Source organism: Alosa pseudoharengus, unplaced genomic scaffold (assembly GCF_046254945.1).
Source record: "Alosa pseudoharengus isolate Yale_2024_CS ecotype anadromous, Long Island Sound unplaced genomic scaffold, YU_APseudo_1.1 YU_APseudo_1.1_scf_15, whole genome shotgun sequence".
In the NCBI taxonomy this organism is placed as follows: domain Eukaryota; kingdom Metazoa; phylum Chordata; class Actinopteri; order Clupeiformes; family Clupeidae; genus Alosa; species Alosa pseudoharengus.
Genome location: NW_027468620.1, coordinates 8,896,264 through 8,912,157, shown reverse-complemented (window position 1 = coordinate 8,912,157; position 15,894 = coordinate 8,896,264). Strand labels below are relative to the sequence as shown.

The 15,894-nt window shown below is 43.1% G+C and overlaps 1 protein-coding gene across 1 annotated transcript; it reads right to left on the bottom strand.

Annotated features, from left to right (window-relative positions):
* Positions 1-3,066: 3,066 nt before the first annotated feature.
* bcl2l11 (BCL2 like 11) lies at positions 3,067-15,534 on the bottom strand. The gene is made up of 4 exons (XM_076285447.1): positions 15,208-15,534; positions 12,968-13,320; positions 11,090-11,223; positions 3,067-5,437 (listed from the first exon to the last, which is right to left on the bottom strand). Exons 1-4 carry the CDS (start codon positions 15,222-15,224, stop codon positions 5,306-5,308), a joined length of 636 nt encoding a protein of 211 aa, XP_076141562.1. The 5' UTR covers positions 15,225-15,534; the 3' UTR covers positions 3,067-5,305.
* Between the last annotated feature and the right edge of the window lie 360 nt (positions 15,535-15,894).

Sequence of the window (15,894 nt, the reverse complement as noted above, 5' to 3'; positions counted from 1 at the left end):
AGTCTGGGGTCTTTAACCACAGTATCCTGATCACATTGCTCTGGGCTATGCAGAAGTCTGAACCCACAGTGGTAATTCAGACAGTGGTATCAGCTAGTAGCACTCCAAGAAACACACGGCCAAGCATAACATAACCGCAGCTTCTACAGTTGTTCTGCAAATTAATTATTCATATAATCACAACCACAGCAGTCAGCAGCAAATACAAATAATTCCTGACAGATAAGTGTTCTGGGCAGACATGTGTCATGTGACTCATAAAGAGTCAGATCAGAGGAAGAAAAGACAAGAGATAGAGATGAACAATACTCTGGGAGAAACAGCAGTAAAACAAAACTTCCTTTCCGTGTGAGCGATTTGGAGAACAACCTCAAATGACTCACCATCATAGAACGATTCTCTGACAGCTCTGCATTAAAATGTAAATGTAAATGTAAATTTATTTGTATAGCACGTTATCATACACAGTGGTCATTCAATGTGCTTTACATGTTATGACACAAGATTAGTCAATATATACAATATATGTAAAAAAGTAATATAAACAGCACTATAAAGACAAAATAATATTAATTAAGAAACAAAATGAAATAAAAATAAAATAATGATTATATATATATATATATATATATTGTTATTATTATTAATATTATATTAATAATATTATCAGCTTGAGTGTGTGTGAACTGAGCTGCAATAATAATAATAATAATAATAATAATAATAATAAAAATAAACTCACTTTATAACTCAACCAGTGTTAGACAACAGATTAAGCTTGCTAGAGAGTTGCAAATAGTGCTGCAGACTGTAAATTCCTTCTGTTAGCACGAGCTGACATGCATAATTAACCCTTCAGCCGGGGAGTTTTGAGCATTCTAACAGAAGATTCTGTTCCGCAACAATGTAAGGTTCTAAAATTCCATGTTGAATTCAATAAACCTAGATATTCTTAATCCCTTCTGTCCGCTCGTTGTTGTTGTTGTCAGTCAAACTCAGGTATCATCACCCCAAAGCTGTTACTGAGAACTCCTAACACAGAGCTGTAAGTCATTACTGATGTGTGCCGTGGGTTTGAACCCCTTCTTGGACAGCAATGCACCAGACTAGAAGTCAGAGGGAGGCATATTTTCCATCACCATGGCCTAAACAACTCACAGAGACATGGACTAGTGATCAGTGTGTCACATTGTTCTGTTGCACTAATGTACGTCTTGATTGCAAGCAGCTGTAAGTGGTACTTGTTACTGAAGATTAATTTCCCTCCTGGGGACAATAAAGTTTATCTGATCTGATCTCATTAATAATAATTTTAGTAGTTTAAGATGATTACATTTTGTTCAGAGATCCTACTGAAATGGGAAAAATCTAAAAATAAATACATTTAAAAAATGCTAAAATGAATGTATATATGCAACTAAAATCAAATAAGTTGTTCAAATGAAAGGAATTTACTTGTTAGGAAATGATCACTATACTGTACTTCAGAGGAACAAGATTCAACCTGCTGCACTAAGTGGTCATGCTTAGTAACACTGCAGTCATGTTACTGTCAGTGGGATTGAGAGGATAATGCGTTAATCTGTAAACTGTATAGCTCTGAATTTCTGGTTAGGAAATGAACACTATATTTCAGGGGGAGAGTTGGCCAAGGTCAATCTGCCATAGAACAAGATTCAACCTGTTGCACTAGATGGTCATGCTTAGTAACACTGCAGTCGTGTTACTGTTAGTGGGATTGAGGGGGATAACGCGTAAATCCACACACATCTGTGTTTGTTTTGCTTACAATGACTAACATGTACCCTCCATGAAATGGCGAAAAATCTGTAACAACTGCACAGAGAGTCGCTGTGCCAATCACAGAAAGTTCAAATGTCACTTGGACCAGCACAGCTCGGAGCTGTGTGAGGTTGAAGTGGGGGCATGTTTTTATGTTTATGAATTAGCAACTTTTGTAACAGATGACATCCACAGATAGTCACTGTGTCAGCTTGTCACAGAGTATGACCCTGTGAAGAGTTAAAATGTTTACTCCTGAGTGGTGAAGTCACTGGGACAGGCTTGGAGCTGTGATTTGTTCAAGTAAGGGTATGTAATTATGTAAGCATGTTTGTGCCAAGTCGTGGAAGGTACCGTACTTTCCGTGTCCTGCACATGCACCCAGATCGCCTGGCCGGCATGAGGAAGAGAGAGTGAACAGATATTCAAATGGCAGCAGTGCTAGCTGAGAGCAAGACCCATGCGAGAGCTGTACTTTGCATGAGTTCAGTATTATGTATTATTACTATATGATGCGCGTGACTTATGCCCCACATGACTTATACTTCCTTATTGTATGGTTATATGTGTTTCAGACATTGTCTTATCTCTGCACTTAAAAGCGGACATGTATGGATATATATATATATATATATATATATATATATATATATATATATCCCTTCATATGTCAAAAACAGAACTTTTACAGGGACCTGGAAATCCTTTAAAGGTAGTGTAAGTGGTTAAGGGTAAGCAGTGGCTTTGATAAACAGACAACTTTCTATTAATCTTCACAAGGAGCATTTATAACATGGCATTGAGCAGTGAAACTTATAAAACATCTCACATAAATAATCATCTGACAGATTTTGAAATTATTCACATTTTCTTCACAGATCCTTGATCCTGACAGATTCCCTTCTTATTAAAAAGAAAATCTCAGTCAAGTAGTTCAAATGAAAGTTCATATATCATGAGAAAAGTGTTAACCAGATGCTTTAAATGGCTGATTAGTGATAGTATTACAACCACACACAGCAGTCACATGTCTGTGTTTGTTCATGTCTATGATGACTCACGATTTCCACGAAATAGCACAATTTGTAAGAACTGCAGTCTGATGAAGTCACTGCGTCACTCTCAAATAATCATTAATATTCAAAATCATTCCCTAATAATGACCATTCATATATTTAGCAAAATATTTCTTTTTTCAAAAAAAGGAGTTCTACTTGGAAACATTTCCAAGTCAAAGTTTGATAAACTAGCACATCATTAAGAAAAGAGTCGCTGGCAGCCATATTTATTTACAGCAGTATTGCACATTTATTATGAAAGCACAGCAAATTTTCAGTGCAAAATACAAAATACTTTTTTTTAAAAACTGGAGAAAAAAAATGAATGCTACATTTGAACTGGGTCCCGTGAGGTGGACATAGGTCAGCTTCTGCAGGCTCCCATTGGAAACGTCCTGACCATGCTGAAATATGGAGTCTGTCTAAAAGATGGCCCCCGCTGATGCGAGAAGAGTTGTTCTGAAATAAAAGGCTGTACAGTAAAAGTGTGTACAATAAGGCTAATGGAACAAAATTACAGGTAAAATACTGGAGCTCCCGGCGTGACCAGCCAACTGCGAGGGGAAGTAATATACCGTTATAAACATAAACACGCAATGCATAGTAATCAAAACACGACAACCAAGCTCTCACGTTCACTCATGTTTTTTAAAAAAATTTGCTCACAGGTTTTCTTTCACAATGCTGCTCACAAAGTCTGACTTAGATACAGTACAAAAGAGGATCTTTGGTCTCATTCACTGATTGAAAGACTCAGTGGTGGTCTTTGGCACTGAGTTGATTTGTTTCAAAGAGGTGCAAAAACATGAGGTTGTCTGCTGAAGAGTGTACTGTTTTGACTGTTGTCACTCACACCCTTACGCCTAGGTGTGGCGAGAGGAATGAAAAGCGAGTCCACCACACAATCATATCAAAACGTTGATGCGTTACTGTTGGCTTCCTTTCTCAGAGGTCACTTCTGTAAGCGTTGACTTTTTGGCTTTAAAATTCCTAGTACTATTCATTTCAGCTCCTGAATCTACTCCAAGCTTTTAACTGTCCCACAAAAACGGTTATAAAAGCGTGCTTTGCAATAGACCAGCTGCTGACAAAAGCTTGCTCTTTGAGGAGACGTATTGCATTATGGGAAGTATGACTGCTTGATTTAACAATATAAATTGGGTGAAACCCACAAAAGATGGCACACACCAAAGTAACAAGTACAATGCCCTGAAGAACTCCATGTCTTTCCACCATTCACACACATATCCTTATTAGCCACGGCTACACAAAAACAGTCTTGAAGCCAAAACACTTGAGTGGACACTAACAGGTTGGGTGGTTATAGTCCCTGTATCAGATGTACACGTACCTCAATATTGTGGTACAGTCAGTGTAAAAAACAACAACCTGCCTTTGAAACCCTGTTATCCTGGCTCCAGTTCATTCGGTGGTTTTTCATTGACAAAGCTGCTCTCCCCTGTGGCAGAGTCTGGTGTTAGATGATCTTTAAATGACCTGGCACTCCAGTGAACGAGCCTACCAGGCCAACACTAATGTTGTGCTGGAAAATTAACACGCATCTGAAGGCCCGGGCCTGCCAAAGGTTACAACAGTGAGGTGATTGATGTTTTGGTGCGTCATGAACAAGGAAAGCTTAAGACCAGTATCAGTTCTTTTTTCCCCCCAGCCAATCAGATGTCATTTTTCTTTCTTTTCCACAAATCATGCATAAAAGCATTCACTTTTAAATCGGAACAGTATTCTACACAGCAATTATCTGTAAAATTGAGTCATAATGTTTTTTTTTTTTTTTAAATACATGTGGACAAAAATTCATTTTGCAATATCAACACACAAAAAACGGAAGTGCCACATTTGAGACCAAGAGGACCACGCAGGCGAGCCGGCGTGGCCTTTGCAGGAACGTCTGAGATATACTGCCATGCTGCCTAATAACCACTTCAACATAAGAAATAAGAAATGACATCTATACACAAATGTACAAATAAATAGATATAAAGTGGAACAACAAAAAAAGAAAGAAAAAGAAAACCAAAGAGGATGAAGAGGAGAAATGTTTATCTCCGTCACAGGGCTTAGGCCCTGGTCAGTCCAGGCTATCCGTTTTCGGCTCAGCTTTCCATAGTCATGCAGGAAACTCTCTATTTCAAAAAACAAAGATGAAAAATATCCGTGCGCTGCAGATTTACAGAAACAAACAAACAAACAAAAACAAATGCTCTCCTTGGTTCCGCTAATATCCCAATCTTCAATCTCTGATCTGGTTGAGCTCATCACACCAGAACCCAAAACCAAGTCCAACTGTACAGGAGTTCCACAGGAGTTCCACAGCCATTATACAGGAAGGCAGAGAGAGACAGCAACTGCACGTGGCGAATGCGCGCTGGTCATATTTACAATAAGTACACTGTACAAAGTTCAGATGCTACGGGGTCTGCTAAGTTTCCCAACTGTCCAATCAGTCATCTCCTCCTCATGATGTACTGAAAGAGCCGTCCAATCAGAAGGCCCAGGAAGAGCATTACGCCGGGCCCGTCAGGGATCTGCTGCCGTAGCCGGGCGAGGACGGCCTGTCCATTCCCACCTGCAGGAGCCTAGCAAGCGGAAAACAAAGATTGGTGGGGTTAATGATGAGATAACATAAACCGCAGGCTAACAGGAAGGCTTGTTTTTTTAATTTATTTACAGAGGCAGCTGCGCTCATGTGGAAGTAGGCAGACGAGAAAGCAAATCGCTGCTGGGCTTGAAATTACTCACACCAAATTGCTGACGAGGTAACTTTTGCTAAGTGCTTCAATGAGCCCCAACATAAACAATGAACACAAGCTAGATCCCACAAAGATTGTAGCATTGGCTAGTCTTTAGTGAGTAGTACAGTACTTAAACGTGGACCCAAAGGATAGATCCAAACCATTGTATATTATACACACTGTATATACTGTATATTCACTCCAATGGACTTTGTATTGACTTGCAGAAAGCTTTGCGAAAAAGATTTGTCCTTTTTTAAGGCATTTCCTCTTTTTATTTGGGGGAGGTCAGTGCGGTCTGGGGTAGGTGGGCCGGCGAGGTGAGGTGGTGGTGACCTAAGAGATGAGACCTCGGCAGACTTGGCAGCGGCGTGAGGCCGGAGCAGGTGTCTGTTTTGGCTCGGCACGCCATGCTGTGCCTTGCCTGCCCTAGGCCGCCAGCATACACTCACACTCGCTGCTCTGGCACAAAAGGAGCCACTGCGATAAGCGCACGGGCACGTCCCCATGGGGCTCTTGGCAGGAGGCGTGCGAGGAAACCCACTCCAAAAACACACACACACACACACACACACACTTCCCCTTCAGAAAATAAAAAGAGTGGAACGAGAAAGAGAAAACACACACACACAGACACAAACACACACACTTCCCCTTCAGAAAAATAAAGAGTAGAGCGAGAAAGAAAAAAACACAAACACAAACACAAACACACACAATGCACTGCCCCCCTCCCCCCATCCAAACTCCCTCCACCACCACCACCACTTGATTACCATCTCTGACTGCCAGGATTAAGCTGGCTCTACTTAGGAGACGGACGCAAAGAGACAACAATAACAAAACAAAGTAAACAAAAAGAGCAGGTAAACGCCCTCACGCTACTTCCACCTCGCTGACAGGTGTGTGAGTACTTGAAAGTCGTCTTGAGGGGAAATAATAAGGACACCAATGTACTGAGCGCATGGCATGAATTAGCCCTTGCTAACGTGCTGGACGCTTTTCTGTAAACAAATGAAGAGGAAAGGGCAACCACTCTTCCCCGATGAATGGTGAAAGGCTGTGCCAAAAATCACAACATGCGCCGTCAAAATTGTGTTGCTGTCCGCTTGGAGGAAACGGGTGAGCAGGAAGTGGGATTTTTTTACAGGAAAAGCTTGACCACTCCAGTGAGAGCGACCTGGAGCACTAGCCCCACACTGCTAATGGGAACAAGTTATTACATTAGGTAGAATTAAAACAAAGACACAAGCTGCTTTGTGTGGGGTGTTGCACACTGACCCTCACAACCTTTGACAGAGTGCTCTGGGCATGCACTGCTATAGAAGAGAGATGTTTCGATAGAGAAAAAGAGGAAAATGACAGGGGAAATGGTCCGTTTAATGAAATGCAATTAGCTTCAGCCCATGTAGTCCCTGAGTAGCTGGAACTCTTTTGTGCTTGAGACCTGTACCAGTCCTAAAGAACTCCACCAACTCCTCTTTACGCATGCAAAGCTGCTGGGCTTACGGCAGTCTGCATACTGAAACACACACACGCTCATTTAGCAAAACATTACCAAATTACACCAAATCTCAGTCACATTGAGAAATTAGTCAAACGCTTCTCTTTTTTCCACTTCTGAATGTGACTGTCTTCTAAGGCGTTACACTAGGACGTCAGACAGAGCCTGAGTCATCTCAATGGAACACTGACTCTGCCTGTGTGTGTGAGAACAGTGAAAATCTATAAGACCACATGCAAGCCAAACAGAAAGCCACAACTTACAGGGCCAGGGCGCTGAAAAACAATCCTCGCGAACTGGGAGCACGGCCCAAAATTTGGCGTAGATGACATGCAATTTCACTAACTTGCTAATATGTTTGCAGATGTCTGTGCAGAGCTGCCAGAGAAAGGCAGAGAACTAACGCGATACAACTCAACTGTGCCTGGGCTCTCACTTTACCTAAAAGAGTTATGCAGCTGTGAAGCGAGCTCACTTGTGAAAACACACACACACAAACAGATGGCTTCAGAATCTATTAAAACACTCACACTCACACACTCACACACCAACCATGCACACAGATAATTTTGTCTAGGGAATATCAGTTGTTTCTCATTTTGTCATCTTTTTTAAACAGCCTGTCAAGAAAATAGAGGGTAAAATGCTGGTCTCTGTTAAGTACTGTAAAAGTAACACCAAACACTAGTGATGGGTCTATATATTGGGGGGGGGGCTACTAGCTCTGTCTTCAAAATGTGTCAGATGGCGGCGTAAATATAGTTTTAAGCACTGTACTGAAATCTTAACCATTAAAGGATAATGTTAGAGATAAATATGTGGGTATAAACAAAGCCTGTAAAAAATTATTCAATTATTCAAATAGTTTTTTGTTTACAGATCACCAGAGAAAGCCAGTACTCTAGTCTAGGGTTAATGGGGGTGGTAACCTAAATGCGGAAGCGTACTATTTGTCTCCGTGGAGCATTTGATGGCGTGACTCCTTTTGCATTATGCTACAAGGACGTCGTTAGCGTTTTGCGGTAAACAGTGAGATGGGAGTCATGTTTTTTAACTCGTGCATTATGGGCTCACCTCAATGATAAACCAGAGAGGTTGCCTACTTTAGAATAACAACCTCTCTCCCCGAAGCCTCACATCTGCTCTGCATTATCCACCCGATCGCTCCCTCGCTCACTCATTCGGTCACTGGCTAGCGTTAGCCTCTCAACAGCCGATGTCCACTAATTCCCGCTACCAGAGCCCACAGCGAGAATTTCCTCTGATACAGTCACCAGTGTGAAGGGTAGGGAGAGGAAGGGGAAGGGATTAATAACACACACACACACACACACACACACAAATCCAAAGTATGCCAGCCGCCCGCATGCAAATCCACACTGCACCTGCAAGTCCTTCCCAGAAGCCAGAGTTCATAAACTAAATGCTATACCAAGTGCACAAAGTGAATAAAAAAAAAAAAAAAAGACAGCAGGAGGAAAGCATGGCATCCTAAGGGCCCAATCGCAGAGAAACACTGGTGGCAGCAGCCGTGGTGATGGACACAAAGCAGGGCATCCTGATGGACACAAAGCAGGGCATCCTGATGGTCTGTTTCTGTCAAAGACAAGCGGCAGCAGCAGTGTCAACAGCAGCCGAAAAGCGACAGCGGCAGCAGCGGCAGTAGCTAGCCTAGCGGCCCTTGGAACCTGTGTGCAGACTGACTGACCCCCGGAGATAATGACAAAGAGCGGGGCAGCTGAGGCCAGAGTGCGTCTCCATGGCGCTGGAGAGGCGGGCCAGTTGGATAATTAGAGCCCAGAGTCTAACCACAGGGTAAACATAATGAAGCCGGCGTGAAGCCAGGCACAGTCACGTAGCCCCGCAGACGTCTGTCGTTGGCCGGCCGGCAGGCAGGATGCTACGCTACCGCTAACCCCCCCCTAGCCCCTGCTACCCATCCCACCCCAACCCTCCCAACTCCTGCTCTGACCACCTGGTCCGCCTCCTTACCCTGCCGCCACACGTGTAGTAGTGCTTGTTAGCAGTGACACAGAATGGAGGAAACAGACACCAGGCCTTGTGTGTGTGTGTGTGTGTGTGTGTGTGTCTTGGCTCTTCGATGACTCGCTTCCTGTGCTGCTACACACACACACACACACACACACACTCACACGCACAAACACACTCAGTCCACAGCCTCTTACTCACTCATCCCACATCTACTTGGTCTCCGTTCAGCGTTCTGCAATCTCTTAATCTCTCTTTCTCTCTCTCATTTTTTCGGTCTCTTCTTTATTTTTTCTCTTTGCCACTGACACACTGAAACGCTTGCGGTCTAAGCTGGAGTGCAGAGCTGTGGGGAGTCCAACCGAGAGAGTCCATCCCAGCAGTGTGTCACTGGCCCTAGGCATGGCTGCAGGGCTTCGTCATGCACACATGTGGACAACAGAGGGGGAAACTACAGGCAGCTCAATGTGGGGTACGAAAAAATACTATTGTTGGGGTGTGTGCATGCACCAGATAAACATCCGTATATCTGAGATTCCTTCCAAACTCCAAACCTCCATTCCACCAGCTAAATGCAGAACGTCCAACAGAAAGATTTGAACCAACGGGTCATCCAGAATGTTCTGGTTGTAATTTGGTTATTCTCAGAACACACATGCTTCCTGGAGAAATAGGAAATGAAATGCACAACCACTCACAGACGGACACATTGTGTGTCTACTCTGGACCCTACGTGGGCACACATACTTTAAATTCAAAATGTAGTCCATTTTCAACAGGGAAGAGAGTACAATTGAGAAAGATGGCTTGAGAACTTGTTCAAGACTTGCTTGAGAAACATCTCTCTCTCTCTCCTCCTCTTATAATCTCCAGTCTTATTCCTTCTGCTCTGAAAAAGTTTGAGCTGGGTCACATTTTCCTGATAGACTTGAGGGCTATACTACGAAGTGAGGTTACTGGTTTACCCATGTAAATTCAGGAATAACCGCGCTGACCTCCAAACAACACGTCTCTTTGGAAACAACAGCTGCTCAGTGCAGTGTCCTTTTAGGGGTCAGCAGTTACTCCCAAAGTTACCCGAGTTAGCCAGTCACCTCACTTCGTAGTACAGCCCATTGGTATCGTATGGTATCGTATGCTCCCTACAGGCGGTTGTACGTTTGTTTACACCCTAAAGATGGTGTAAAATCCACAACATGGCCACAAAAAGCCAGCCAACTTTAAGACCTGACGGACTCAGAAACAAACCCCTGCTAACACAACCAGCACTAAACCAAACCAGGCTAACCACACTTTTCAGTTAGGGGAAGGAGAGGGTGGCTGAGGACTCCTTCACTATCTGATCGGAGAACAGCCTTGTGCTGAACTAGACCACTGACAAGGACGGTGCTTCCTACATAGTAATGGTGGCATAATCAACCACTATGCCATTGTCAGGCAGTGGGGTGAGGAACAGAGAAGGCAAAAGATAAAACTCCTCAGTCCAGAGAAAAGTCTACACTGTAGTACACAGGGCACCTTATCTTCAGTATGTTGATAGGGAGTAGTCTTTAATCCTGACTGTAAATAAAGTGATGCAACATAAGGAAACTGCCAAAGAAAATCCAAGAAAGAAAGTCTGCTCCTGTTTTAACAGTATGCACATCCATTACAGCGGTATCTTTCCATTATAAAATATATGCAAACAGTTTTGCATCCTGCATGCTGCCGTCTTCTCCTGAAGTGTGAATATAATGAGGAAAACATGTAAATATTAAACTGCAGATCAAAGAAGACATGATAGCACCTGGCTGGAAACGGTAAAATTGTGAGTTTCCTTTTCTTTTTTTTCTTTCTTTCAAAAAAAGAAGAAAAAAAAAGAAATTCCCTTGGTCATAGGTAAGCAGACGTTGCTCCATACCGTGAAACATTTCATCACCGTCCTGACTTAATCCTCTGGTTTCTCTGCAGGGCTGTCAACAGTCATTTCTCGCATCTCTGACAACCTGGCTTACAGTACTCACCCCACGAAAGTACAGGTGGTCGAATTCATCGCCGATGCGCCGCAGCTCCTGAGCTATCTCCTCCGGTTGCATATCCCCCACACTCGTTGCTGTCAGGTGGGCTCTACAGAGGGGCAGGGGGACAGACCATAGCTCTGCAGAGGACATGAGGATAGACAAAAAAAACACAGACACAATAAATATAACACAGAATTTGATATAAACTTCCTTTTACACAAACATGTTTGGATGGTGCCTCCTATGAGTCACTAAAGGAGGTGAGAGGCGGGTGGGGCCACAAGGGCAGGGACGCCGCTGGGGGGGTGGGGTTAGGATGATTCTATGGGCCCAGCACTGACAGGGGTCCCCCAGAGAGCCCCCCCAATAATATTATATATTATCAGGGGGCCCAGAATTATTGTCTATCATAGGGCCCAAATTATCTAGCAGCGCCCCTGCACGAGGGTGATGTGAACATGCAGGCATGCAGTTTACTACAAACTCTTCTCAGGGCGTTCTGGTCCAAGTGTTTTGCCATGAAAACAAGTGAGAGCATTTAGAGTATGGGACTGAATTTTGAATCATTTAGAGAACACATTTTGGGTTTATAGCTAATAGCAGAAAGCCAGTCTGGCTGAACTTGCGCTGATCTCTTGTAATGACTCAATACATTCTGCTAGTTCTCAAACCCAATCATAATATGACCACAAGGCAGATTTTCCTCTGGACTGTCGTATAGTATATTACCAATTTCATTCTCATTATTACTCAAACACTAACTCAATTCAAATATTCACAATATCTTGCCCAACCTAATTTGACCAATAAATGTTTATAACACCATAATTACTACAAATGTGTCAATTACTTATTTGGCACAGACTTACAAAGCAATTAAGGAAATGGCCTATCTCTGTTTTTCTTCTTATAACCATATATTTTTGATTGTTTGAATAAATTAGGATGTCTAATACAGGATCTCATGTTTTTTAAAAAAGGATTTCAAATGTGTGTGTGTGTGTGTCTTGTGTGCTCTGAAATCTGAAGCACTTTCAAACACACAAAACTTCAGTTGCGCAACCAACCCAACCTGGCTGAGATCAGATAAGTTATTGTTGTTTTTAAGCCATTAAGAAAAGCCTTTGTGAAATGATGCACGTGAAACACTGCAGCGGGTGATTTCAGTAGGAGATAGCGAGGAGATCTCTCCCTTCTATCTATTTAGCTCTCCATAGGAAAATGGCCAGAGCTGGAACTCTGTCTAGGGCACACAAAAGCCACAGCACTCTATTTTGACTGGAGTGGTAGCTTCTACTAAGCCCCCTGCTTTAGGGCCCCATCATACAAAAGATTGTATAAATGAAACAAGCAAATAGGTTCGTTCCCTCTATCACGCCCACAGACCACACTGATACACATGCCTGGTGGTCATTTTGTTTAAAGTTCGGGGAGAGGATTAAGAATGGTTAAAAAAGGTACCCTCCACCCCCACCCTCCCTCCCACATCCAGATAAACCGGGTCTGGTTAAATTAATGGAAAAACACAGAACTTTTGTACATGGACGTGACTGTATATAGGCGAAGGCTACTGTGGATATTCGGTGTTTTTTCAGGTGTGATGTTCATTGTCCCGTCAAAGAGGGCGTTTAAAGTGCACTATACATGCATAGACGTCATGCCAAAAACACGCGGAGGTAGAGCATGGTGAAGAGACCAAATGCTACTAAAGCTGCCAGTCATCGACAGGACTGCATTACACAGTTCATACTGGTTTCGCATCTTAAAGGAAGGCTTGTGATACCAGATCCTCAAAGGTGAGAGTGGACCTTGACGAGGCACAGTGACGCAGTGCACTTGTACACGTGCATGCAAGACAACCGCCAGCCAGGGGGTGCTTACCATGACTCGGACCACTGTGTTGAGTTTGAGACAAGCTGTGCATAGCATGAGTAATGACTTGACTAGACAGACTTGGCGTTTGTGTCGACTTGTTCGGCCTACAGGACGGCGTCAGTGGGGAGCTTGGTACAGAATCAGACGAAACATATCCACTGGAAGAGTTGGACACTGTTCGGTGACCATGGGAATTTTGAGACATGGTTGGTTCAGATCGGCACTGGTCCCTCTCAATCAGCCGAGGTCTGTCAAAATGCTGGGGTTTAGAGTCTGCTTCATCCACCGGATGAGTCTCTCCGCTGCTGTCTCGCTCAACTACGGTGGTTGGGCCATTCGCCCGGTGACGGTCCTGTCCTCTGCAGGATAAATACAGTGGATTGTTACGCATTTTACTTTGAAGGCGCCTGGGTTTTGATTTTAACATTCATCTTCATATTAATCACCATACAGACTAGAACCATCGCATGGACGTCTGAATTCAGCCATAACATTCGGAAGCTGATATTAACCAATTCAAGAGTGGCGATCCCGACTGCTCTCTGTATGTTTTATTAGATTTTCGACAGTCATAAACTAGTATGTAAAATGTTTCCGCGTTTAAACACAACAAATCCACGTGGTTTTGATGTAGAAATCCAAGTGAGTTTTCCTTAAGTTTTTTTTCCTTGTGCGAATTTTACCGAGTCAGTTCCCCGGCTCTCATTGTTCCGCAGAGCTGATTCTAGCTTGTTTGAAAAAAGGGGAAAAAGTCGAATGGCTGAGTCGTAGCGTTGTTAACAACTGCGTCACAAATAAACTCCAGTTTAAACCAAGTTTACTTCCTAATTCTCCCTTCGACGTGAACGAATGTTGTTCCCTTTCAGTTACCTTAACTAAATACATTATAGCCGTCCCTGGAAACTGACAGCTATGTTGTCTGGAATACTGGAAATAACAGTCAAAACAATTACGCAAAGAAATGTGAACGCGCAATAAAGGCAAATATCACCCGTGCACGGTATCAGCTTACAAAACGTATAGGTCGACTTACTTTGTATGATGAATGTATAAAGCTGTAACTGAAATGTCAGACTACTTACTCTCTCAAATGCGCGCTGCTTAAACGGCAAGAAACGGATAGCCGACGGTAACTTAAGGTAGCCAAGGAATCATTTTAAAAGCAAGAGCAGGGTGCGGGTTGTAACAACATTGCTTTCAGAGGCTCGTGTGTTAGAGCCGCTTTGTTATGAAAAACTTCACAGCTGCGTCAGAATATTCATAGCGCCACGGCCAAACGTGTGGCGTGCGTTTGATGTGATTGGATCACCGCTATGCTGAGTGGCAGAGCAAAAGACAAACGAAATGTATCCAAAGAAATTCCCTCTAGCTCGTCTACGGACACCGTGCTGCCCCCAAGTGACAGTTTAGTGTACACTACCTAATGAGACTAATGAAACGGGATGGCACGAAGAGGAATATGAAAACAGTGTATCTCTCAAACCCGTGCGCGTCAGTGAAATACCTGCAGTTGACACTCGAGCAAAAACGGTCGTTCCAACTTTTCTTGTCATTGGGTAATACTTGGCTCCACATTTACGCACGCGGGTGCAAGCTAATTGACGAAAACGGCACTATTGTAGCCTATCCAAGTCTTTATGTTGCACGTATGTATTCTATTATGTCTACATATTATAAACACGTACAGACTTCCATGTCTATTGCCTATCGCATATGCCGTTCGTGTATATAATATCAATACTGTTGGTGACATCGAGCTGAGTTTCCAAAATAAACTCACTCGGGGTAGCCGAGACAAGATGTAGCTGCGTCCCCTCCGCGACGGCTAAGCGATGGAGCAACAGTACGATCAGGGACCGAAACGGATTAAAAATTGATTAAATATAAGGCGTGTTTGTAACATCAACATTACGTGTGTAACCTATTTTTGCACGACATAATGACCAATCTAAATAACTTCGTAGCTCGATTCGTATTGTTTTCGAGAAAATATTCAATAACATCTTGCGGTTTCCATTGGAGTTATCTTGGTGTTTTGTTTACTAAGTGTAGGCTACAGCCTTTGTATGTTTTGTGCAAAACGCGTGCAACCAGTTCGCTTTCTCTAATCACAGCGTAGAAGCCTAACGCTACCGGTGAATATGACTGGGCTATCTGTAGCGAGCGCACCTCGGCATTTTGCTAAGAAACTAAACATTGTTTTAAGTTCTAACAAAACGAGAAAGGTTAACATTTCATGCACTTACCTATGCAAATGTGACATGGTCAACTGGGTCAAATGTTTTTAGGGATCATGACAGCCGTGAAACTGACAAGACAACGAAAAACAAAACAATTCCGTCCCGTCTGACTACGTGTGAGAAGCAAAAAGCCTGCGACCGTTAAGTCCAGAAAGTTTCCAGTACTGTTTCCAAACGTGAAAGAAATGTTCTTAGGCTAAGTTCTCCGTGGAACCAGCCATCTCATGTACATCGTAGTCACAAGTGTATTAGTCTTTGTTTCGTGCCGATGAAATAGTCCATCTCCTTAGAGAGATTCACTGCGTCTGCTTTCCTCAGCGTCCCTGCGTGTCTTGAGGCGCAACTACGTCCCGCCTACACCGTCTGGGTGGGGTCAGGTTTTTTTTTTTGTCGTGCATCACTTTGAAAACTACACAACAATGACTCAAATTATGAAGTGAACGCAGTTGTGTGTGAAAGTAAGTCTGCACAGGGCAAAACCTCAACATGATCCACAGAAAATGTCATGCGTAAAGCAAAGCAGTAAAGATTGGCTGCGGGCAGGGGATGTCCATCTGTCGTTTTAGCTTCCTCTGATTGTGGCTAGTTTTCGAAAAGTTTGTTGTTGACAGTCAATGAGATTGTCAGCAAAAGTATCTCATGATTATTTTCACATCCATTTCGGTTTTAGGATATTCACTTAGTACTGCAGGG

What these genes read in the sequence shown, in the direction of transcription:
- bcl2l11 (XM_076285447.1), bottom strand. An exon ending in ACACAGTGGTCCGAGTCATG is followed by an intron (nt 11,224 to 12,967) that starts GTAAGCACCCCC and finishes TGTCCTCTGCAG; the next exon opens with AGCTATGGTCTGTCCCCCTG. An exon ending in ACCACCTGTACTTTCGTGGG is followed by an intron (nt 5,438 to 11,089) that starts GTGAGTACTGTA and finishes TCCGCTTGCTAG; the next exon opens with GCTCCTGCAGGTGGGAATGG.